The sequence below is a fragment of the Symphalangus syndactylus genome, chromosome 18 (assembly GCF_028878055.3).
Source record: "Symphalangus syndactylus isolate Jambi chromosome 18, NHGRI_mSymSyn1-v2.1_pri, whole genome shotgun sequence".
NCBI classification, from domain to species: Eukaryota; Metazoa; Chordata; class Mammalia; order Primates; family Hylobatidae; genus Symphalangus; species Symphalangus syndactylus.
Genome location: NC_072440.2, coordinates 82,999,280 through 83,024,064, shown reverse-complemented (window position 1 = coordinate 83,024,064; position 24,785 = coordinate 82,999,280). Strand labels below are relative to the sequence as shown.

Sequence of the window (24,785 nt, the reverse complement as noted above, 5' to 3'; positions counted from 1 at the left end):
TATTCATAACTAATATATTTACATGAATCTCCCTTGATTTTTCCAGTTCGAGACATCTAGTGAGTTCGTACCATGAAGAGAAAGATTTAGTGCTCTACGTGAGACAGTAGAGTATTACCTTAAATATACTGAGAGAATATGAAACCCAATGTAGCAGTTTCTTGGTTGACTTGTTTTTGGTATAGGCTGTCCTTCAGTAGCTTTCTGACAAAGGACTCATGAGAAGTAAATGTGTTGAGACCTTCTATTCTAAATACATGTTGATTTCTCCCCTCAGACTTTATGTGATAATTTGAGATAAGGAATGTTAGGTTGAATTTCATATTCTCTCAGTATATTTAAGGAGATACTCTATTGTCTTAGGTAGAGTTGGACAGACTTTTTCTGTAAGGGGCCACATGGTAAATGTTTTAGGCTTTGTGGGCTGTGCATTCTCTGTTGCACCTGCTACTCAGCTTTGCTGTTGTAGTAAACAGGCAGCCACAGGCAGTGTGTAAGCAAATGGATGTGGCTACGTTTCAATAAAACTTGACCAACAAACAGGCAGTAGCCAGGATATGGCTGTTGGGCCACAGTTTACCAACTACCATCCTGAGTTCCAGTGTTGCTGTTCAGAAGTTTCAAAGTATTGTTGTACAGATTATTTAGTATAAAATGAAAAACGAAAAACAAAAAGTAGGTAGAGGTTTTTCCATCTTCTGTTTTTGGACCTTTCCTCCTTCTTGGAAGTGTTTAGTATTTTTTCTCCTTTTTTTTTTTTCTTTAGAGTTCATACCATGTTTATTCCTTACCGATATTTTAGTGGGGGTTGGGGAAGAAGAATTGGAGTTAAACTTATGTTCAGTGGGCCATGTTTATCTGGAAATTTGTTATTTTTGTCTTTCCAAATAATTCTTCATCATGTGTTTGTTTTTAGTTAAGCCTTACAGTTACATGTTGAGATTTGAGAAAAATCCTATCAATACTTCGATTAGCCTGAGTAACTGAGTAATAGAGGCCACCCATATTCTATGCATCCAGTCATTGCTTTACATTTCGTTTTGGTTCTCTGAAATGCTTTGGTTAATAAAAAAAAAAAATAAGAAGAATGAAAACTATATAGATAAGGTTTTATATACTATGGAAATCTTTTCAAGCCATAGAATTAAATATTTAATTTAATACACAAATATACTTTAGCTTACAGAAATTTCCTGGTGAGATTTTTTTGTTAGAAAATGTATTTATTATTGATAGTGAAGTAAAGGTGTCAGTAGTCATGATAGAGGTTATATCAGCCAGGGTTGCCTTCATATTGATAAAAATACCTTATTCACTTGTAATCATAAACATTATTCCAGTAAAAGAGGTACATTTTCTCTCATTTTTGTCTTTTTGCCTGTGTGATCACTGTAATAAGTTGAAATAGCTCTTATATAATCAAAGGAGAAAAGAAAGAAAGAGAAAGCCAACATGCCACAGCCTAGGCAATTCCACCCAGCACTGCTGCCTACAGTGGTCTCTCCTCTCCCCACTCCAATTAATTTAGCCTTTTACCCCATCCTGCTTTGTTAGGGGTGAGGTTCACCAAATGATGGGGCTTACTCAGAAGAGAAACGTTTTATGGCCAGTGGAAGAGAAAGTACAAAAAGGTGGAGAGGGCTGCCCTTCTCTTTTAATCATCGTAAGAGGGTTTACTAATACTGAAAAGTGTCCTTCAATGACTGATCCCTGATCTAGGTTTTGGCCCTGCCACTTTCTGCTGTTCAGAAAACCACACGTTTTCCCTGAGATGAAGAAAAACATAATTTATTGAACATTATTATGACATTAATTATACAAATCAAATTAGAAAAATACTGCATAGCTTGACTTCTCTTATAAATGTTTATTTTAGGTTTCTTCCAATCCTGCTTGCTGCCTGTATTCACACATATAATTTTTCACAAATGTTATACTGTGATCAAATATATAACTTAATTAATTAATTAATTAATTAATTTTTTTGAGACAGTCTCTTACTCTGTCGCCCAGGCTGGAGTTCAGTGGCCTCCCAGGTTCAAGCGATTCTCCTGCCTCAGTCTCCTGATTGGGATTACAGGCATGCACCACTGTGCCTGGCTAAGTTTTGTATTTTTAGTAGAGATGGGGTTTCACCATGTTGGCCAGGCTGGTCTTGAACTCCTGATCTCAGGTGATCCGCTTGCCTCTGCCTCCTAAAGGCCTGAGATTACAGGTGTGAGCCACAGCGCCTGGCCTGATTTACTTTTCATATTTTTCTATATTTCTACATTATCTTTATTGTCTTATAATGTTATAATGATATAGTGGTTTATGGATATAGTGAATTCATTCATCATATTGGCAGGCAATTATATTTTCTCCTACTTATGAATAATATTACAGTGATGACATATTCAGATATACAACCTTTTCCTCCTATTTAGAGTATTTTCTCATGATTCATTTCCAGAAGTGTGATTGTGTCATTGTAGTAAACTAGAAATTGTGTCAGCTCTTGAAATGTATTTTTTTTCTTTTGGTATACAGATAAAACCTTGTAACCTTTGTCATACCGTTACATGTAATTATTTCTTTAAAATTCTATAAAGTGGATTAGGTCAAGATTTTTGTTTTCTAAAAAGATCATACAAATTTACAATCCCAGAGTATAAAATAATTTCTTTCGTCAAACCCTTGCCAACGCTGGTTGTAATCATCATCATCGTCATCATTATCACCAAGCTTGAGAGAGAGAGAGTGAGCTTGTGTGTGTGTGTGTGTGTGTGTGTGTGTTAGGGAAGGAAAATAATCCAGAGAAAGAAGAGAAAGTTATGGAAAATCTCATAGGTAGGAGACAGAAGAGAGAACATTGTAAATAAGTTTTAAAAAAGATAGGAAAATCAGGATAAAGTAGTACGGACTCTGAGGTGGGAGATAATTTTAAGATTAGCAGAAAAGTAGTGTAGTTGGTACTTTTTAGTTATTAACAAAGCACTCACTTCTTATAGAGTCTCGAGCATTTCTACCCTGCTTTAAAACAAGTTGCTTTTAATATATTCCATTTTAGTCATAATGTATATTTGCTAGATTGTAAACACTCAAAGAAAGAGTGTAATATACATATTATGGCTTTATTTTCACTTTTTAAATATCTTAGCCAGATTATTTTGGTATTTATAGTCTATATTCACTATCTCTAATGTCAGTGCATACTTCTTATACTGGTTATTTTATTGTGTGGATAAACTCCTTTTTGGTGGAATTTTGTACTCCCAGCAGCTGCAGATAGGCAACCCCCCTGCCCCTGCCGCTCCCCTCCCCAAAGCACACTGTATTGTTTCTGATTGTCAGGACCTGAGGGCCAGGCCTTTTAGGAAGATTATATTTTATGGCCAGAAAGATTTATTTTATCCCTGCTATGTGTAACACACTGTAATTAGGTACAGTGGGGGAATGCAGTGTTAAGTAACATTTACATTTTGTCTTTAAAAGGTGTTAGTGTGGAAGAGAGATAAGACAGGGACATAAAAAGCTATAATGTGGGATAAATATAACTTTCAAAGGAGATGTAAGTTGGCATGGAAGAACAGATTTTTATGCTATGTGGCTCACTATTATTTGCCAGTTGCTTAGAAATGATAGAAAACTATTAATATTACCTTTACTCATTTCTCTTTCTCCTGAATTTCACTTAACACCTGAAATGTGGTTCTTACATTATTGATGTGTTGTTAGTCTTGAAAACTAGATTGTAAGCTCTTTGAGGGTAAGTACTGTGTCTTACATTTTTTTTCCTCTCATCATAGGACATACAGTGAGCACTAAAGGTTTATATTAAAGATTTATGTTACTAATTAGTTTACTTGTTCCATTATTTGAAATGTTTTAATTGTTTAACACTAAAATTCTGCATTCTCCTTTAGGTATTTTTGCACCTCTTTCAAAGATAAGTAAAGCAAAAGGTCGAAGGAAGAATATAGCACACACTCCTTCTACAAAAGCTGCTGTACCTCTCATCAGGTCCCAGAAAATTGACGTAGCTCATGTAACGTCAAAAGTGAATACTGGTAGGTCAAACCAGAAAGCTAACCATCTGCTTCAGTATTTTAATTTTATTTGTAGAATTTCTAATATTTAGATGGCTTTACTTTTTTTTTGTTAGCCAACTCTGAAACCTGAATTTAATAAAACCTGCATCTTATGTGTTTTTAAACCTCAATTTTAATGACTTGAGTTCCTAACAAATGTATTTCAGATTTGTTCCTTCCTTTTTTCCCCTTACTGTCTCCATACCTTTATCCCACATAATCTATCCTCAAAGATAGATTTCATACTTTCATCAAATTTTTATGGAACAAAACTAGCTTTAGGCTCCTCGCCTATTGAAGGATGTTTAGTGACTTCTTTTTTTACCAGAAAAAAGTCCTGACTCCTGAAACTAGCGGTTGCGGCTCTCTTTCTTTATTGATAGAGTCTCGCATGGCTTCCATAGGTGAACTGTGGAAGTTCTGTGGAAGAACTAGGGAAGAGTTCTATGGAAGAGAACGGTTTATCGTATCTCTTCCCTGTCTTTTACATACATTTTCTCACTCCTCCCTTCATACTTGTCTCATGCTATTTATCTGTGTGCAGTAATTTGACTTCTGCCTTTTGAGGTCCTCACCATTTTTTCGACTTCTTTTTCATATCCTGTTTCTAGTTCACTTTAATCTCCTCATTCCCTAACTTTGTATGTACATTTTTTTTTTTTTTTGTCCATACCACCCAATTGTTATATGTTATCCGGGTTTTGTCCTCTGATTGCTTTATTTGTGCAAGTGTCCTATTCTCTCATCAAAATTTTAAACTTTAACTGAACCATGAGAGTAAATTGTAGTGTTGTTTTCACTGTAGCAATGCACAAAATAGGTGCTCAGTAAACACTTGCTAATTTGTAAATAGTTGAGGTAGAAAGCTCTCTACCAGGATGAAAGGAATTTGTCCAAGAATTTGGCTGACCTTTATATTCTGTTCCACTGGGCTATTTGAATATCCCTGTGTCAATACTGCACTCCATAATAAGTAGTTTTTAAAAATAAATCTTGATGCCCAGTAGTGGAAAACCTCCTGTCTCATTCTTGATCATTGTCTTGCCAATTTGGGGCTTTTATAAATCACCCTTCTGTATACGTTTTACAATAAACTGTTAAGTTTCCTTTTAAAAATTCTGTTGAGGTTTCAACTGATGTTTTAGTTAAAGCTTAAATCAATGGGAAAGAACTGACATCTTTACAATAGTCAGTTTTTAAATTATGAGTTTAGAATATCTTTCTATTTAATTAGGCCCTTTGAAAATATCCCAACAAAATTATGTAATTTTTTTCTACAGATATTTTATATCTACCTTGTTAGGTCTATTGGTAGATACTCCATACTTTTTGATGTTGTTGTAAGTAGCATCCTTTTAACCTGAAGCCCAGAAGTATACAGTAAATATAGACAGAAAGCTCCAAGAGAAGCCCCCTCTATTTCTGGTCTGACGAGCAGAAAAGGGGTCTCCTATTAGATAGAATGTGGATGAAATCGCCTGTTATCTTTCTTGCTGGCCTTTTCTTTCCCTTGTTTCTCTCCCATCCAGTCCCCAGGCAGTCCTACATGGTATGGATGGGCAGCTGTGGATGGGCAGGCACCTGAAACCCCAAGGAAGGGAAATCCATGTCTCTGACCAGAGAAACTTTGGTCCAAGGACATAGATGGAATCCCCATTGGTTTTTCTTCTGTTTTCTCACTGCTTGGCCCCAGAGGCACAATCTATCTCAGGATTGTATGACAGAGCAAGGAAACTAAAGCTTAGACATTCTACTCAGAATACCAGGAAGGGGGATGCCCAGGAGCAGGAAGTGTCAGGGAAATCATGGAGAGGAGGGGGTTCAAGAGAGAGGCCTCACAATTTTGGCTGTGAACTCCTAGGTCTTCTTGCAAGTGGTGTATGCATGGATCTGACCGAAGCCTTTGGTCTCCTTGGTAGACCACTGCTTGGGTCCCAGCCTGACTACTGGGCTGCCCAGCACATGAGACAAATTCAAACAGCACTGCAGAGGCTGCAGAAACAGAACCCACATCAGAACCACAGTGCACAGAGGGTGGTCAGGAACTTCTGCCCGGAGCCTACATGGGTCGACTGCCTGCTAAAACGAAACAGTCAACATCCTCCATAGGATTTAAACAAGACCTATTCCAGTGTCCATACATAATATTCAAAAGACACAAGATACAATTTAAAATTACCCAAGATATGAAAAACCAGGAAAGTCAACATCTCTTACAAGGAAAAAGATAGTCCAAGCATAGGAGCTTTAAGATGACACGGACATTGCAATGAACACATAAAGATTTTAGGTAATGTAACCACACTCCAAGAATTAAGGGTGTAGCTGGGCATTGTGGTGCACACCTGTAGTCCCAGCTACTCCAGAGGCTGAGGCAGGAGGATCACTTGAGTCCAGGAGTTTAGGCTGAAATGGGCTATGATTGTGCCACTGCACTACAGCCTGGCTAACAGAACAAGACCTTGTTTCTTTAAAAAAAAAAAAAAATCAAATGTGAACACTCTTGAAACAAATGAAAAGAAAGTTTCAGCCAAGAAATAGAAGATATGAAAAAGAACCAAATGATACACCCAGGTGTACACACACACACACACGTACACACACACACACACACACAAATGAGTACAAGCAGAACTGTGGAAATCTAAGACTGGTGAATTGTATCACTGCCAACATCCTGGTTGACATACCATAATTTTGCAAAATATTACCTCTGGAAGAAACCTAGTCAAAGTGTACAAGGAATCTCCTTGTATTATTTTTTATAAAAACTTTAAAGAAAATATTTTATAACTGAAAAATATAATGGAAAAATAAAAATTTACTCTTCAGGTTGCCTTCATAAAATGTCTCCTCTCCACCCTCTTCATTCAGTTTCTGCTGTTGGAGTTCAGGCTCTCATGCTTGGACTATGCTAATAACGTCTGACTGGTCCCTGCTTCCACCCTCTCCCGCTGTGGTTTCGTTGCAGCCCTGCTGTCAGGAGAGTGTTTTATTTAACTAGACTCTGTTCATGCCAGTGTTCCTTTTCAAAGCCCAGCAGAGGCTCCTTCTTTACAGCAGAGTTCTCAGTCCTTAGCTGGGCACTGGCATCCCTGTCTGAGGAGTTACTGTGACGTCTGTCCAGTCTTGCTTTTCCTACATTTCATAAGTACTCTATTCCAGCCAAGCTACTCACCATTTTCTGTGTCTTTCCTTAAGATTTTCTTTTTGTCCATCCAGAATGCCTGCCCTCAGCTCTTTCTGACCATATGGCCAGTATTCTCAGGAAGAAATATGACCTGTCCCCTCAGGACCCATCTCAGAATGTGATCATCTTGATGAGACATTAATTTATCTTTGTAGCCACTGTTACTGTCTCCTTCTTGTATGCTAGTGCTTATACCAACACATGTCCTCATATGTCTGTGCAGTTGTTATCCAATGTGTTTTTCAGAAGTGAGTAAGATTTCGATAATGAGGGATGCGTGTACTTTAAAAAATACATTTTATGTTTAATGTTAAAATTCTTGCTGAAAGTTTTATTTTTGCGTCCAAGGATTAATGACATCAAAAAAAGATAGTGCTTCTGAGTCAACACTTTCATTGCCTCCTGGTGAAGAACTGAAAACAGTGACAGAGAAAGATGGTAATATACCTTGTAACCTCTGTTTCTCAAAATTTAACTTTTGATGGAACTTTAAAATAATAGTAGGAAAGTAGTTTATATGGAGGTTAAGTTTTAATTGGTAAGGGAAAAATTATAGTAAAAATTAAACTTGGAAATCACTGAAGCAGCTCATACCAAGCTATATACATTATATTTTTTTGTGTGTAAAGTACTGCATTATGATTCTTTTACTTAAATTAGATAACTACTGGACTAGATGTAAGAAAATAAAAGGAAATTCTATAATATAGATCACTCTACACAAATGTTTCATTTGCCTTTAGCTATCAAATCATTAGATGAATTGAGCATGAGTATTCCTGCTTGCCTTCTGGTTTAACTCAAAATGTCTTAATATTAAACTTTTGTTGACTTAAAACATATTAATATCATGTTTAATTTTTGTATAAATAAGATGGGACTCTACTATGTCATCTAAGGTGAGAGGTGAGTGATGGTCTTTAGATTAGGTAGTCAGTTTACATCAACTGATCTGTGACACCTCTTATATAAGATTGTGATCTTACCATGGGAATCCTTAAAATATTATTGCTTGTGTTATAAAATCTTTTGTATATAAACTACAGTTGCTATTTGGATGAAATCAGGCATTTAATTTGACACTAGATAATCCATAATTGAGGACTTTAAATGAAGAGTTTCAGAAAGATATGCCTTGATGAGCTGCTTCTTGGTCCACATCTTATTTTCCACGGTTTGACACGTTCTTTTTCTTTATCCGTTACAGTTGCCCTGCTTGGATCTGTCAGCAGCTGCTCCTCTACGTCTTCTTTGGAACACAGACAGAGCTACCCCAAGAAACAGAATGCAATCAGCAGTAACAAGAAGACAATGAGCAAAAGCCCTTCCCTTTCATCCAGAGCCAGTGCTGGTATCTATGGCTTTTTCAACCAGGCTTTCTTGGTGTTTTTTATCTTGGTTTGTTTGTAAGTAGATTTGCTCTTTTTAAATGTGTAGAAGGAACCCTTTACTTCAATCAGATTGAACTACTTTTACTCTTCCCTGCCTCCCCCTGAGCCTTAATCCTTAAGGTCTCTTCGTCTTGCTGTCAGATATAAGACTTTGCATTTATTTTCATGTAATTCATTCTTAGTGGTTTCACCTCATCTGAATTTAGCTTCTTCACAGGACTTTGTGTCATCTTCATATTTAAAAAGCATGCTTTCTCTGTTTTTATTCAAGTGATTGTTTTAAAACTATGTTTGCTTAAAACCTAGGAGAAGGTCAGAGGGTCCTCTCCCAGCTGGCAATACCAGCCAGTTTTGATACGGCTTTTTAACTAGCCGTGAACCTGCATAATCTCACTCAGTCCACATTTCTTCAGTTATTTGTAAAGATACATAAGACACTTTATATCAGACTTATTTTTGAAATGACATAGATTTTGTCTGTTGCAGTTCACTTATTTGTCTATACAGTGAACTTGCCCAGAAAGGCAAAAGCCATCTTGGCAAAATACGTTCTTCATGAACCTCTTTATTACTAGATTCTTTTTTTAGTACTTCTATTAATAGTTCTTGTACTGAACCAACATTTTATTATGGAAAATGTTCATGACAGATTTTTTAAAAAATACTTGATGGGAAAAAACCTCCAAAACTCTCAACAATAACATTGACATGATAAGCCTAAAAATTGGGACCCTAAAAGTAGAGAACCTGAAAGTTTTCCCTGAAATTGTTTGCCTGGAATATTTATTCTCTGGGTGGCTTCCTCTCTCCATACCCCAACCAGTTTTTCTTTATGTTGTGAGGAGCAGAGGTGAGAAGGTACAGTGCTGACACAGCCATCCTGTTTGTCCAAATTTTATTCACATTTTAAGGCCCCCTTCATTTGGTATTTGCACTTTTGACATTTACTTGATTTTAAAATATATATGTGGGTATGGAATTACTTTTTTTTAACCTTTTAAACAAAGTAGTCTAGTATGTCTATATATTTACCTTTTAAAAAATAAATTTGAGGGTTATGTCGACTTAAACAACAGTGAAGATGAAGAGAGTTATCAGAGTGAGAAAGAGGACCTTTCAAAGAGGGAGATGGGCAGAGAATGGGAGATATGGGAAAGTCTGTGTTGGGAACCCCAGAGACATTTACTTAAAACGTATTTCTCTAGTGAGTAGCTATTCCACTTTTTCTATAGATTTGCATTTGAGGGAGATGTAGACTGCAGAGAAGGAACAATAATGGAAAGTTAGGTTAAAAAATTAGAGAAAGAAGAATGGAAATAAAGGATTCGGCAAATGGGAAAGGTAGGGACCTCGGCCTCATCATATCCCATTGTTATTTATTTTATTTTATTTTATTTTATTTTATTATATTTTATTATTTTATTTTATTATTTTATTTTATTTTATTTTAGACAAGGTCTTGCTGTGTCTCCTAGGCTGGAGTGCAGTATTGCAAACATAGCTACTGCAGCCTTCAACTCCTGGACCCAAGTGATCCTCCCACCTTGGCCTCCCAAAGTGCTGGGTTTTACAGGCATGAGCCATCATGCCCAGCCTGTGTCCCACTGTTGAACTTGCCATCTTTGGTTTATTGTTTACAGGCAACAAGGGGACGGGCCTGAGGATTTCTGATCACAGAGTCTTGGTTTTAATCCAGGTGTACCACTTACTGGCTGTTAACAGAGTGTCTTACTTAATTCCTGAATTTGTATCTTATTTTTCAGTATAGTTTTTAGGAAAAGCACTTTGTAAACTATGAAGTGCTATAGAATATTGGTTATGATGAGGGCCTTACTGGTATAATCCAGACCTTCTCCATGGGTTTATTTTCCTTGTTTAGTTGCTGTGTTTTTGGTTTCTTCTTTTTTCACAGTATGACTTATCCTCCATCCCATGCCCTCCTCCAGAGTTCTGTACTCCCTCTCAGATGGCAGCTCTTCAAATCTTTATTTATGTATGGATGGGCAAGGCTCAAGCACCCACCTCTTCTCTTTTAGCTGTTATATTTGAACAGCTTTCTAGATCATATTTCTCTAGGACTTCTGTGTTTAATAGTGGGCATTTCAGGGTTTAGTTTTGAATCAAGTTGAGAAGGCAGTGGTTTTGTTCTTAATAACAAAATCACTTTAGGATAATTAGAACCGTATAGCAATTTAACCTTCAAATCACACTACTTTTGGCTGGTCACAGTGGCTCATGCCTGTTATCCTAGCACTTTGGGAAGCTGAGGTGTGAGGATCACTGGAGCGCAGGAGTTTGAGACCAGCTTGGTCAACACAGCGAGACCCTGTTTCTTAAAAAAAAAAAAAAAAAAAAAAAGTCAAATCACATGACTTTTTATATAATTTACACTGAGTTTAAGTGAACTATTAATACTATAATTCTAGTATTTTAGTAGAATAGAAATTGGCAAACTATGGCCCATGGGCCAAATCTGACCTACCACTTGTTTTTGTAAATAAAGTTCTTTGGAATGCAGCCATGCACATTTAAAAAAATACATTGTCTGTATCTACTTTCATGCTGCAATGGCAGAGTTCAATAGTTGTGGCAGAGGTGGTATAGCTAGCAAATCCTAACATATTTACCGTCCAGCTCTTTGCAGAAACAGTTTGCTGTGACCCGTTCTAGTAGAGATGCTGCAAGCAATATTGGAAGAGTTGGTACTTTACCAGGGATCAGGTTTTGTGAATTTCCCATGGCAATAATTTTCCCAGGAAACTCTTCACATTTCCTTTGAGTAACTTGACCTCACATGTGAGAAACACAACTGTAGATGACTTATGTGATGAAAGGCATCAGATATCAAAATCACCAGCTAACTAGACTAGTTAGAATACCTAGTGTGATTTTTTGGCTAATGTGCTTTTTGAGTTTTTCTCCTTTTGTTTTTTCTCCTCTTTTCCTGCCCTGCCCCCGTATCCCTCCCCGACTTAAACAGGTTTGAATTCCTCAGCAACATCTACAGCAAATAATAGCCGTTGCGAGGGGGAACTCCGCCTCGGAGAGAGAGTGTTAGTGGTAGGACAGAGACTGGGCACCATTAGGTTCTTTGGGACAACAAACTTCGCTCCAGGTAACTCATCTGCATATTTTCTTAACTTGAATTCTTTAGAATACAAAAGGTTTAAAATTTTACATGTAAATAGAATGTAATTATAGCGAAATCTTGATGAACAGTTTTTGTGGATGGCAGCTATAGTACAGAAAATGTGAAACGATGGTGAAAACTCAGACTCTGTTTACTCAGGTGGATGGTTGCCCATACCTTTTTTTCTTGCCATTTGTGTTTTACATGGTCGGTGTTAAAAATTAGTTGTCATTCCCCAATTTTACTCCTACTGATTGCTGGTGTGCTAAGTGACAGACAAACATTTTAGGATTAGATTTTTGCTACGGATAATCTTTAAAATAAGTAGTAAATAATGAGTTAACTATACCTTTTTAAAAGACTGGCTTGCAGAGAAAAAAACACAAAAGAGCTCAAAATACATGTTTTGGGGGCCCTTAAAAATATATGGTTGTGTATTTATATGTTCATTCCAATCTATACTTAACATTGTTTCCAAAAGGAGAGATTACTTTCTTTTTTTTTTTTTTTTGAGATGGAGCTTAGCTCTTGTTGCCCAGGCTGGAGTGCAATGGCATGATCTCAGCTCACCGCAACCTCTGCCTCCTGGGTTCAAGCGATTCTCCTGCCTCAGCCCCCTGAGTAGGTGGCATTACATGCATGCACCACCACACCCAGCTAATTTTGTGTTTTTAGTAGAGACAGTATTTCTCCATGTGGGCCAGGCTGGTCTCGAACTCCCAAACTCAGGCGATCTGCCCGTCTCGGCCTCCCAAAGTGCTGGGATTACAGGTGTGACCCACCGTGCCCAGCCAGATTGTTTTCTTTTGTATTGTCAATGATTATAATTTTAAACAGAAGTCGGTTGAATGAAACCAAGTTTGTATGTCTTAAATAGTAATATGCTATTTTAACACATGGTGGCATTGCAGCATTTTAGGAAAAGGTTATCTAGAACATTGATTGAAAAAAAAAAAAGTTTGTAGCATTTAGCCAAGAACTATGAGGGATCTGGTATTTTACCCTATTTGCAAGCTAACAAATTCGCCTGCCACAGTTTCATAGATGTTGGTGGAAGATATTGTGAGTACTAGAGTCATCACAAGTTTGAAACAAAGCACCCTAGTACTCACAGTCATAGCAGTAGCCAGAGTATCAGCATTTTCTTGAACTATTAGTCCCTTAGTGCCAATTTCCACAGGGTGAGGGCGAGCGAGCCGGGTGTCACCTGCATAGCCAGTGTTTTTTGTTCCGGGAGAGGACCCCAGGGCTTAGGGAATCTGAATCTTTAAAGTGAATTTATTGTACACATGCCTGCCATTTGCTCTGGTGGGAGATGCTATCTCTATCCTCCAAGGCTGTCCCCTGTACAGACATTTATGAAAAGGTAGTCTAGAACAAAAGTAGTCACTGCCTCTACCCATAAGACATGCGGAAACATGACAGGACCATAGGCCACTGTCTCCCAACACAGTCTTGTTTCACTAATACCACTTATAATTGCAAGCCAACTGCTTGATTTGAGTTAGGTGTTTTATAATTCATGACTTTCTTAGGTCTCCAGGTAGTAATTGAGATTAGTTAGGATATACTTAATATAGGATTCAAATAAAAAAATCCCACAGTTAGGTTATTTTTTTTACAGTTACTGTTTGTCTTTTGAGTTCCCTTTCTCTGATGATATTAAACCAAGATAGAATGGTTTGATTCTTTGGATATAATTCTTCATTTTAGGTTGATTTCAGTTTTTAAATTCCTAATGTAAAGCATTTAGAAATTCGGGAAGTAGTAAGCAAATATAATAAAAAGTGGAAACTTTTTTGTTAAAAACATTCTGTCCTGTAAGGAAGTAGTAGCATCAAAAATTAATCACTGCTACAGAACAGTGGTAATATCTTAAGTATTTGGAGGTTATAAGATCTAGATTTGAGAGAGGTCATATTTAGTCTCATCAGCATTTTTTATCAGTGCCACCTTGGAAAGAAAATTAATATTTAAATGGGAAGATATCCATACCACACCACTGCCAATGTGTAGTCTTTATTGTTAACACTTGTCATATGTATTTCTGCTGTATGCTACATGTTTCCAAGAGTTATATGGTTAACATTAGCAATTATATGGTAAATTAAAGTGGGAAAATGCAAAAATGATGTAGGAAAGCATAAAAGGCAGAAGCAAGTAAAACTTGGAAAATTGTGACTGTAGCACTGAGAAATAACAGTGGCAACCAGACTAACCTGGTTTAGGACATTTGGAAATGTGACGACCTATTTTTAGAGCGTTAGTGCAGCTTAACAATAGTTTTGTAGACATTACTTGTATTGCATAGTAGGAAATGGACTCAGGTATCATCTTTTATACATAGAGGAAAAAAATTAAGAACTTGTGAGTTGGTTTTTTAGAAGGCATATAATTAACTCTTTGAACTAGTAATCTGGAAAAACACTATTTTTGTAATTTGTATTAAGTTTCTTGATATCTATCTCCTATTTTTTACTTGATACTGACTATAAGAGACCAAATACAATTACTACTGTACACTCCTTTTAAATCACAAATAAATGGACTATTAGATACTTCTAACTGGTCTTGAGGCACCCTCAATTCGAAAATCCTTATTTTAGGATTATGTGTCCATTTACCTTATATTGGGTAAAACCACATTTAAAGCAACCTTGCTACTTTAATTTTAGGCTCTCTAGAAAAGGAAATCCTGTTATTTCCTTCAGAGTAGGTCCTTTTAAATACAAAAAGTCTTAAAATAATTCTCCCTATTAGTTAACCTAAACCTTTTCCTTTAGGTAAAAAATGATTTTTCTTTTTACCTTGGGTGGAATAAAGAAAAGAGAAAAAGCACTCATCATGATGTCTAGTAGTATTTTCTATAATATTTTTGTCCTTCTTTAATTATTTGAGCACTGTTTGTGGTGTTCTAATGTTAGGTGAGTAAGATGAGAAGATTGCGTGTTCATTTTATGATCTTTAAATCTCAGTATTATGTTTCACTTCTTTCACTGAAACACACTATATTACCGAGTCAAGAACAGTTTTTCATTGCAGCTTTTAGATATCTTTTGGTCATGTACTGTTTGCACAATTGCCAATTCTTGCCAAATTTGTGTTTGTGCATTTTATTTTCCTCCTTTAATGTACTACTCTGCAATTATACTTGTAAAATGTTTTTCCTGTTCACTTTTTGAATTTTCAAAGTTTACAATTTTATCATTTGAAATCTTAATGAGTATCATGATCTTCCCTCATTTTGGTCATTTATGGAAATGTTAAAACACCTAGACTTTGGTTTTGTATACTAGCATAACAGTTTTGGATAAAGTACAGATGCTTTTAAAATGCAATATTCATGTTCTAGGATATTGGTATGGTATAGAGCTTGAAAAACCCCATGGCAAGAATGATGGTTCAGTTGGAGGTGTGCAGTATTTTAGTTGCTCTCCAAGATATGGAATATTTGCTCCCCCATCCAGGGTGCAAAGGTGAGAGAATGAAATTTATGTTTATTTACAGAAACTTTGTAATTTGCAGTGGTTAATAGGGACATTAATTTTATATTAAAGATACGCTCTGATTGTAGCTCATGTCTTCTTTCAAGGGGTTAACCAACCACCTTTTTCAGAGAGAAGGCTCATGGAAAGCTAAATTTGCTTTGCTGAGGATTTGCAATTTTAAAAACCTCCTTTATTCCTCATTTGCAAACTCTATGAGTATGTGTAGGCTATTAGAAGTGGCGTTTGCAGCTAAGAACAGTGAGAGCAGCAAGCTTAATCTGTCATGCAAACAAAAGTAAAAATGCTCTCTGATTGCTTCAGTCACATCCTAACTACATTAAATTTCCTGCCAGCAGGCACCCCATTCATTCTCCTACAAACCTAATGGAACCAAAATGGCTTTTTCCTCTGATTTCTTTAGTTTTCAAAAATAGATAGGCAGTAGATCTTTGGGGGAAGTGAAGCTTCAAGGATTTTTATATAATATACCTCCTTGGTGTTTTTTCTTAAGATAGTATCTTTCATACCACCTCATCTGGTTTTAAAAAATAAGTTGAGCAGAAACAAAGTCCTCATAAAATTCCAGGTATCATTATGTGAAATGGCTTCTCTTATGCACTGGAAGAAGTTGCTTGGTGTGCCTTTTAGTGGATGGGAAATGGGATACTAATCTTTAAATGAGAGATAACATATATGGCATAATCACATTCATGAGACTAGAACTACGATCGCAATCTGGGAGTCTTGTCTAGTTTTCCCTTACAACTAGACTGTTGTGACTATCTCCTGGCAAACTGAAGTTTTTACATCCATTTCTGCCTCAGTTTCTTTTTCTTAGTGAATCATTTATTTGTTTAGTATTAATTTCCTTCTGTGATATACTTAACATAATTTTCTTCGTATTTATGGTGATACAGAATTTAACATACAATACTTTGTAGATTATAAAGTATCTTCACTTAAGTGTTGTTTCATTTGATCCTAATAAATATTGATCAGGTAAGCTGGAAAATAATAACTATTACCAACATTATGAGCCTTTAGTAAGTGGGTAGGCTCTGAACAGTGTACTTTAGATGCATACCTCATTAATTCCCCCAGACCCTGTGAGCTGTGAGTTATTAGGATCATTCCCATTTTGCAGATGAAGAAACAGGTTTCAAAGAGATAAGTGATTTAGCTAAAGCCATACAGCTAATTAGCCAAGGAGCTGGACTCAGCCCAGGTGTGTTATTTTGTAATTTTTTTTTTGTAAGCCCTTGCTTTTAGGTGGTTTGTTCTTTTTTTTTTTTTTTTTTCGTATTTATTTTATAAATGAAGAAAAGGAAGTAGTAACTACGAATAGTGCTTATACATGCTCGGGTCTGTTTGCAGGGCTCTTCATGTATTAACCTGTTTACTGCTCTCCAGTAACCCTGTGGTGCAGGCACCATGTTCCATAGATGAGGAAAGTCAGTCACAAGGGGTGACATGTGCTGTGCTCCCAGCTGGGGATTTGAACCCAGGTAGTCTAGTATCAGCATGCGTGCCCTTAACCATAACCCTATAGTGGTTAGAAGAGCTTCAGGGACCTTCTTCAGGACATATATCTTGTAAATAATTGGTTTGGGAGTAAAATGCATGCTGAGTCACCAGTCAGTCTTCTGTGTTCTCATGTTACTTTGGGCATATCTTCATCAAAACATTGCAGCAGTCTCTTATAAGTTTTGTTTGTTTCCTAGTCATGAGGACTGGGATTCTGCTTTTCATGTTTGATTACCCAGAGTACATAGTTTGGCATATTTTAGGCACAGTAAATATTGATCCAATCTGATTCCTAGTTCAGTGGTTTTATGCTGTAACAGCTTTTTCCTCCTCCTTTACGTTGTAAAGCCACTTTCTCAGGGTTTCATCTTTTCTTTCTTGCTTTGTTTCTGGAGCACACGTTTTTTACTTTTTTTTTTTTTTTTGATTGCCTTCTATTTGGTTTTCTTTAAGGTGGTGCATTTAAAAAGCAGCCCCCTCTTCTTAAAAAAAAAATAGGGCTGTCTCTAAATGAACTGCTATCTCAATCCAGCTGTCTTCCTGTCATCTTCTGATTGTCTCATTCATCATCATCAAATACTATTAAGTGTCTTTTAGCACTTATGCTGTGCTAGGCATTCTATAAGCAAATAAAACAGACATGGTCCCTGATTTCGAGGAGTTTCTAATCTGAACCAGCTTTGGAACTCTTGAAAGATACCACTGATCTTCAAGATGGAAGAATTTTAAACTAGGGACTGCTTGAAGACAGTCTTAATAAGGTAGTGGCCAGTCACAATCACACCTTACATCTTCTTCCTTCTCAGGACTATAGCTGGCTTTTCCCCCCACCCCTTTCTGTTTGTAAAATGTGCTTTCTATCCCAGAATCTTTGCACGTTATTTTTTCTGCTTGGATGGCTTTCTACACCCACCTACTATTGCCTAACTTTCACTTAGTTAATACCTTTTCTTCTACTAATATATGAATCAGTCAAAACTTCTTTAGAGAAACTCCAAGAAAACTCACTAAGTTAATCACATACACACACACACACATACACACACACATACACATTGCTCAAGTGATCTTCATTAGCATAGTATTCACTTTCTTAGTTCTTACTATTATTAGACACTTACTACTAATGAACTGGTTACTTCTCGAATTCACTGCCTCTCAACTGTCTGTTACTGCTTCATTCAGATATCCATTCTCTTCATAAAATCATATTCTTTGTGTCCATCAGTCTCTCATTGCAGTATGTTGTATGTCATGTAAAAATGATGCCTATGAATTGTAATGTGAAATTGCAAATATTGCAAGAGTTGAAGGATTTCTTGATGGTAATAAGATATGCTGGAGGAAGTGATTGACAAATGAAGGCTTTCCAGATTTAGGTCACTAAACAGTTGAAAGAAAATGAGCCTGTCAGGATTGACTTTTTAAAAATAAAGAATGATTAGAATATCAAAAAATGCAGGAAAATCCATCGGAAAGTGACCTTTATGATTGTGGCTTAGAGTCAAATATAAAGTAAAAGATGTTGAATTGTATTAGCCATATAGTTTTACCAGAAAAATCACTCACACAAACTCAGCCAATATCTTTTTCTTTCAACTTAAGAATTGGTGCCTTTTTCACAATATTAGTCTAACATTTGTTAAGTTTAATATAAAATAAACTTATTTTCATATTTTTTAGTTTCACCTTTGAAGATGAAGTTACAAAGAAATAAATTCAGGTCCATATTTTAGGTGAATTCACTTGAATTTTTTCTACACTAATTATCTTTAGATAGTGAGAACCTCTTCTATTTAGTTATTGTTTTTCTTCCATGCCAGGTGGAAGCTCATTCCTGGCTTATAATGAACCCTCAATAAATATTTGTCTAATGAATGGCTACAATTGGTATGAAAAACTTAGTTGATAACCAGTCTTAAACCCTGAAGACCAGCTACTTCTAACAAGATGTCCTTTGTTTTATTCATAGAGTAACAGATTCCCTGGATACCCTTTCAGAAATTTCTTCAAATAAACAGAACCATTCTTATCCTGGTAAGACTACACAGTTTTGTGTTCCTAATCATTATTTCTTTGCTTTCATTTATTGAAAAGTTTTTATTGTGAGGTATCTATGTATACAAAAGGGTCTATAAACTGTATAGTTTGTGTAATAATAGAGCAAACATCTGTTACCTGTCCCCTGGCTGCAGAAGATGATGCCCTGACCTGTAGAAACCCGAGTACCCCATCCCATCTCATCTGCCTTCCTCTTCATATACCCCATCCTCAGGTGGAGGAGTCTTGAATTGTACGTTAATTATTCCCTTGATTCTCTTTATTTTTATCACCCATATATAGATATATCAATAATATGTGTTCAGTTTTGATTGTTTGCTGTTTTGTTATTTAGCATTCCATTGAAATATTCATTCCATAATTGATGGTTATTTGGGTTATATCCTGTGTCTTTTCTATTACAAACTATGTTCTTGTGCACACTTGAGGAAGTTTCTCTAGGATTGCCAGGTGTGGGATACCTGTGTCCTCCACCTTCCTAGGTAATGCCTGTCTGTCTGTATTGCATACTCTATCTGCGATGGACCAGAGCCTCTGCTTCTCCTCACCTCATTAGTACTTACCTTGTTTGATTTAGAAGTCTTTGCCTATCTGAAGGGCTTAAATGGTATTTCATTACGGTTTTAATTTGCATTTTCTAGATTACAAATGAGGATGAGCCTGTTTTCATGCTTATGGGCCATATGCATTTCCTCTATTATGAAGTACCTGTTCAAGTTTCTTGCCCATTTTCAGGGGGTAGTTTGTCTTTATCTTATTAATTTGTAGGCTTCTTTATGTATTTTGGGGACAAACATTTTGTAAATTTCGTGTGTGGCAAATATCTTGCCCAGGTCGTTACTTGTCTTTTAATCTTTTAATGTATTATTTTTGGTGTCTTTAGATTAGCAGAACTCCTTAATTTTTTTTGTAGTCAAAATAGCAAAACATGTTATGGTTTGCACTTTTTTTTTTGAGACGGAGTTTTGCTCTGTCGCCCAGGCTGGAGTGCAGTGGTGCGATCTCGTCTCACTGCAAGCTTCACCTTCTGGGTTCACACCATTCTGCCTCAGCCTCCCGAGTAGCTGGGACTACAGGCGCCTGCCACCATGCCTGGCTAAGTTTTTGTATTTTTAGTAGAGACGGGGTTTCACCATGTTAGCCAGGATGGTCTCGATCTCCTGACCTCGTGATCTGCCTGCCTCGGCCTCCCAAAGTGCTGGGATTACAGGTGTGAGCCACTGCGCCCGGCCTGCACTTTTTGTTTTAAGAAATCTTTTCTTAAAATTGAAATTATGAAGATATTTTCTTATATTGTTTTCTAAAAGATTTATATTTTTGTGTTTCCCATTTGTCAGTTTACTCAGAATTGATTTTGTGTATGGTAAGGATCTAATTTCTTTTTTGTTTTGCATGGATAACCATCTATGAAAGAATGATATGTATGATACCAATCCTTAAATTGTTGAGATTAATTTTATGGCCCCCTCTAACAGGTATGTTGTTTTAATTTGAAATTCCCTAGTGTTTTAATTTGGAATTTTCTAAAGATGTTTGATGATGTATTAGTTGCTAGGGATGCTGTGACAAAGTACCAGAGACTGGGTGGTTGAAACACAGAAATTTATTTTCTCACAATTCCGGAGGCTCTAGACGTCTGAGATCAAGGTGTTGGCAGGTTTGGTTTATTCTAAGGCCTTTCTCTATGGCTTGTAGATGGCCTTCTATCTCTGGGGTCTTCATGGGGTCTTTTTCATTGTGTGTGTGTGTGTGTGTGTCCCACTCTCCTCATAAAGACACTAGTCATGTTGGATTAGAGCTCATCCATATGACCCCATTTAACTTAATTACTTCCAACTACATATGACCTCATTTTACCGTAATTATCTCCAAATATAGTCACATTCTGAAATGCCAGGAGGTTAGCACTTCAGCATATGAGTTTTTGGGGGACACAATTCAGCCTGTAACAGATGCTGACTATCTTTTCATTTGTTTATTTGCCATCTCTTTTTTGTATTTTTTATTGACACATATCATAGTTGTACATATTTTTGGGGTACATGTGATAATTTGATGCACGTATATAATATGTAATCATTACGTCAGGGTAATTGGGATAGCTATCACCTCAAACATCGATCTTTTCTTTGTGTTGGGAATGTTATAATTCTTCTCTCCTAGCTATTTTTAAATATACAATAAGTTATTAACTATAATTTCCCCCTATGCTATTGAATACTAGAACTTATCCCTTCTTTTTAACTGCATGTTTGTGCCCATTAGCCAACCTCTCTTTATCCGCCTTCCCACCCACACACCCCTCCCAGCCTTTGAGGTTAAACATTCTACTCTCTACCTTCACAAGATCCACTGTTTTAGCTCCTGCACATGAGTGAGAACATGTGATATTTGTCTTTCTGTGCCTGGCTTATTTCACTTAACCTCCAGTTCCATCCATGTTGCTGCAAACAGGATTTCCTTCTTTTTATGGTGGAATAATATTTCACTGTGTATATATACCATATTTTCTTTCTCCATTCTTCCATTGGTGGACACTTAGGTTGATTCCATATCTTGGCTGTTGGGAATCATGCTGCAGTAAACATGAGAGTGCAGCTATCTCTTCAATGTACTGATTTCCTTTCTTTTGGATATAGACCAGCAGTGGAATTGCTGGATTATGTGATAGTTCTATTTTTAGTTTTTTGAAGAACGTCCATCCTGTTTTTCCATGATGGCTGTAACTGCTGCCTATTCCCAACAGCATACAACAATGTCCCAATAACAGTGTGCTTTATCTTCTTTGATGATGTGCCTATTCACATCTTTTGCTCATTTTTAAATTCTGTTTGCTATTTTCTTGTTGTTCTTTGTATATTTTGAATACCAAACATGTATCAGACATGTGTTTTGCAAATATTTTCCCCCAGTCTGTGGCTTGTCTTTTCATTCTCTTAACAGTGTATTTCACAGAGCAGAAGCTTTTAGTTTTAATGAAGTCCGAGTTATCAGTGTTTTATTTCATGAATTGTGCTTTGGTGTTTTATCTAAAAGTCATCATCAAACCCAAGATCACCCTGATTTTTGTCCTGTGTTATCTTCTAGGAGTTTTATAGTTTTGTGTCTTATACTTAGATCTATGATCCATTTTGAGTTAATTTTTGGGTAAGACGTGAGGTCTGTATCTAGATTTTTTTTTTCACATGTGAATGTCCAGTTGTTCGAGTATTATGTGTTGAAAAGATGGTCTTTTTTCCATTGAATTGCCTTTGCTCCCTTTTCAAAGATCAGTTGACTAATTTATGTGAGGCTATTTCTGGGCTCTCTCTTCTGTTTCATTGATCTATTTGTCTAATCTTTTGCCAGTACCACACTGTTTTGATTACTGTAGCTTTATAGTAATTCTTCAGGTTGAGTAGTGTCAGTCCTCTGGTTTTGATCTGCTTCTTCAGTGTTGTGTTGGGTATTCTGGGCCTTTCACCTGTGTATATAAACTTCATAATCAGTTTGTTAATATCCATAAAATAACTTGCTGGGATTTTAATTGGGATTTCATTGACCATATAGATCAAGTTGGGAAGAACTGACATGTTAATATTTGGTCTTTTTACCTATGAACATGGACTATCTCTCCATTTATTTATATCTTCTTTGATTTCTTCCATCAGAGTTTTCTAGTTTTCCTCACATACACTTTGTACATGTTTTGTTAGATTTATACCTATGTATTTAATTGTTTGGCATTAATGTAAATGGTGTTGCTTTCATAATATATTTTTTTACCTTATACCAGCTTTCTTTTGGTTAAGTATTTGCCTAATAGATCTTTTTCTGTCCATTGACTTGTAACCTTTCTATGTTCTTATGTCTTTAGAATATTTCTAAATGGCATATAGTTAGGTTTTACTTTTTAAAAAACCTGACAATCTTTTATTGCATTTACTGTAATTACTGATATACACTGATATTTTTGTTATTTGTTTTCTGTACACTTTTTTGTACTTAATAAGTGATTTTTATTTCTTGACTTTATTCTGGCTATATTCCCACCCTGTTTTTTTTTTTTTTTTTCATTCTGTTTACTGCCTCTACTTGTGTAGAAGTTATAGTCTATGAATATGCTTCATAGTAATTACTGTAGATAATTTAACATTGATACTTGGCAAAGTCTAAAGTTAATGATTTTTATCCTTTCTCAAATAATAGAAAATAATTAGAAACTGAGTTGTCCAGTTTACATTTTATTTCTCCTATAAATTTGACATTATTGTAATAGTTTTACATTGTAATGCTACTCTCATATTTCCCAGTATTTTTACTCATTAACCCTCAGAACTTCTACTTGGGATCACTTTTTAAATTTCATGTATACAAAATTTCTTTGAGGAAGGGTCTGTTGGGTGATAAACTCTTGGTTTTTGTCTTTTCCAATGATAATTTTACTGGGTGTAGAATTTTAGGTTGAAAGATATTTTCCCCCTGCATATTGACAGTATTGTTGTGCTGTTTTTGGCTTCTGTCATTGTTAATGAGACGTTGTCTTTGAGTCTAACTAATTCATATTGTTGTTTCACTATGATATGTCTAGGTAGAGATTTCTTTATCCTGTTTATCCTGTTTGTTTGGCATTACGGATTTTTCTGTATCTGGGAGTTGATCAATTCTTCACAATTCTTGTATGTTTTAATTACAATAGTTGCTCCTGTATTATCTTTCTTAGCTCCTTCTGAAACTGTTTAGTAGCATGTTGGACCTTCTCGTTTTCTTTCCCATGCTCTCTCCTATTTCTCACAACTTGTCACTCTAGACTATATTTTGGATATCTTCAGACCCATCATTCTGTTTCTTGATTCTCTCTTCAGCTATGTTTATTCTGCTGCTTAATCCCGCCATAAAGTTTTAAAATTATAAAAGTTGTCTTTTTTTTCTTTTTTCAAATCTGCTTGCGACTTACCATTGCAATTCTTTCCCCATATTTTCAAATTTTTCTTTTATGTCTTTAAATATTTAAAGTATTATCTTTCATTTTGTGTTAAATAATTCAGTATATAAAGTCTTTGTGAGTCTGATTCTGCCATCTGTTTCTGTTGAGACTAACTTATGGTTTGCCTTCTTTCCTTGTGAGTTTTGTAATTTATTCTTGTGAGATGCTTATTTTACTCAGAATTTTATATATAAAAATTCTTTGAGGCCTGGGTTGATGCTTCCAGAGAAGATTGTATCTACCTGTGCCAGTTGCCTGGAGGCACTGCCAACCTGGGACACTTTAATTTATAGTCTCTGCAGCATTTTTTTGTATTACAAGATAACATGAATTTCATTCATGGTAACAAATTCTGAGGGGAGAAAATTTTGTCTCCTGCTGAGGATTAAGGTTGACATAAGTGACTTTCCTTCTGAACCTTCCATCTGAATGGTGTTTTTTTTTTTTTTTTTTTTTTTTTTTTTTTGAGACAGAGTCTCGCTCTGTCACCCAGGCTGGAGTGCAGTGGCGCGATCTCGGCTCACTGCAAGCTCCGCCTCCCGGGTTCATGCCATTCTCCTGCCTCAACCTCCCGCATAGCTGGGACTACAGGCGCCCGCCATCACGCCTAGCTAATTTTTTTGTATTTTTAGTAGAGACGGGGTTTCACCGTGTTAGCCAGGATGGTCTCGATCTCCTGATGTCGTGATCCGCCCGCCTAGGCCTCCCAAAGTGCTGGGATTACAGGCGTGAGCCACCGTGCCCGGCCTGGTGTTTCGTTTTATTTCTTATTTCACCTTGCACTGAGAGTGAGCTGTTTGGGATCCTCACTTTAACCAAGAATCTTTTGTGAGAACCTCCATTTGGAGGCCCTGGGCTTTATTTTCTTGCCTGTCTCCTGTGCAGCCAGTAAGGTGAAAGCCCAGGTTCTCTGGAATTCAGTGGAAAGCCTGCTGTTATAAGATGGCCAATTACTTTGGTGCTTG

General features: G+C 36.3%; 1 protein-coding gene across 6 annotated transcripts in view; it reads left to right on the top strand.

The window, feature by feature from the left end:
• Window positions 1-24,785, top strand: part of CLIP4 (CAP-Gly domain containing linker protein family member 4) — an 86,002-nt gene that overhangs the window by 50,954 nt on the left and 10,263 nt on the right. For 5 of the 6 annotated variants that reach the window (XM_063622755.1, XM_063622754.1, XM_055254446.2 and 2 more), the window contains 6 exons: window positions 3,906-4,049; window positions 7,609-7,698; window positions 8,468-8,611; window positions 11,632-11,766; window positions 15,134-15,257; window positions 18,766-18,830. In XM_063622755.1, the coding sequence (XP_063478825.1) occupies window positions 3,906-4,049; window positions 7,609-7,698; window positions 8,468-8,611; window positions 11,632-11,766; window positions 15,134-15,257; window positions 18,766-18,830 (702 nt within the window). The remainder of the gene's footprint in view (window positions 1-3,905; window positions 4,050-7,608; window positions 7,699-8,467; window positions 8,612-11,631; window positions 11,767-15,133; window positions 15,258-18,765; window positions 18,831-24,785) is intronic. The other variant, XM_063622756.1, reaches the window with a different exon arrangement.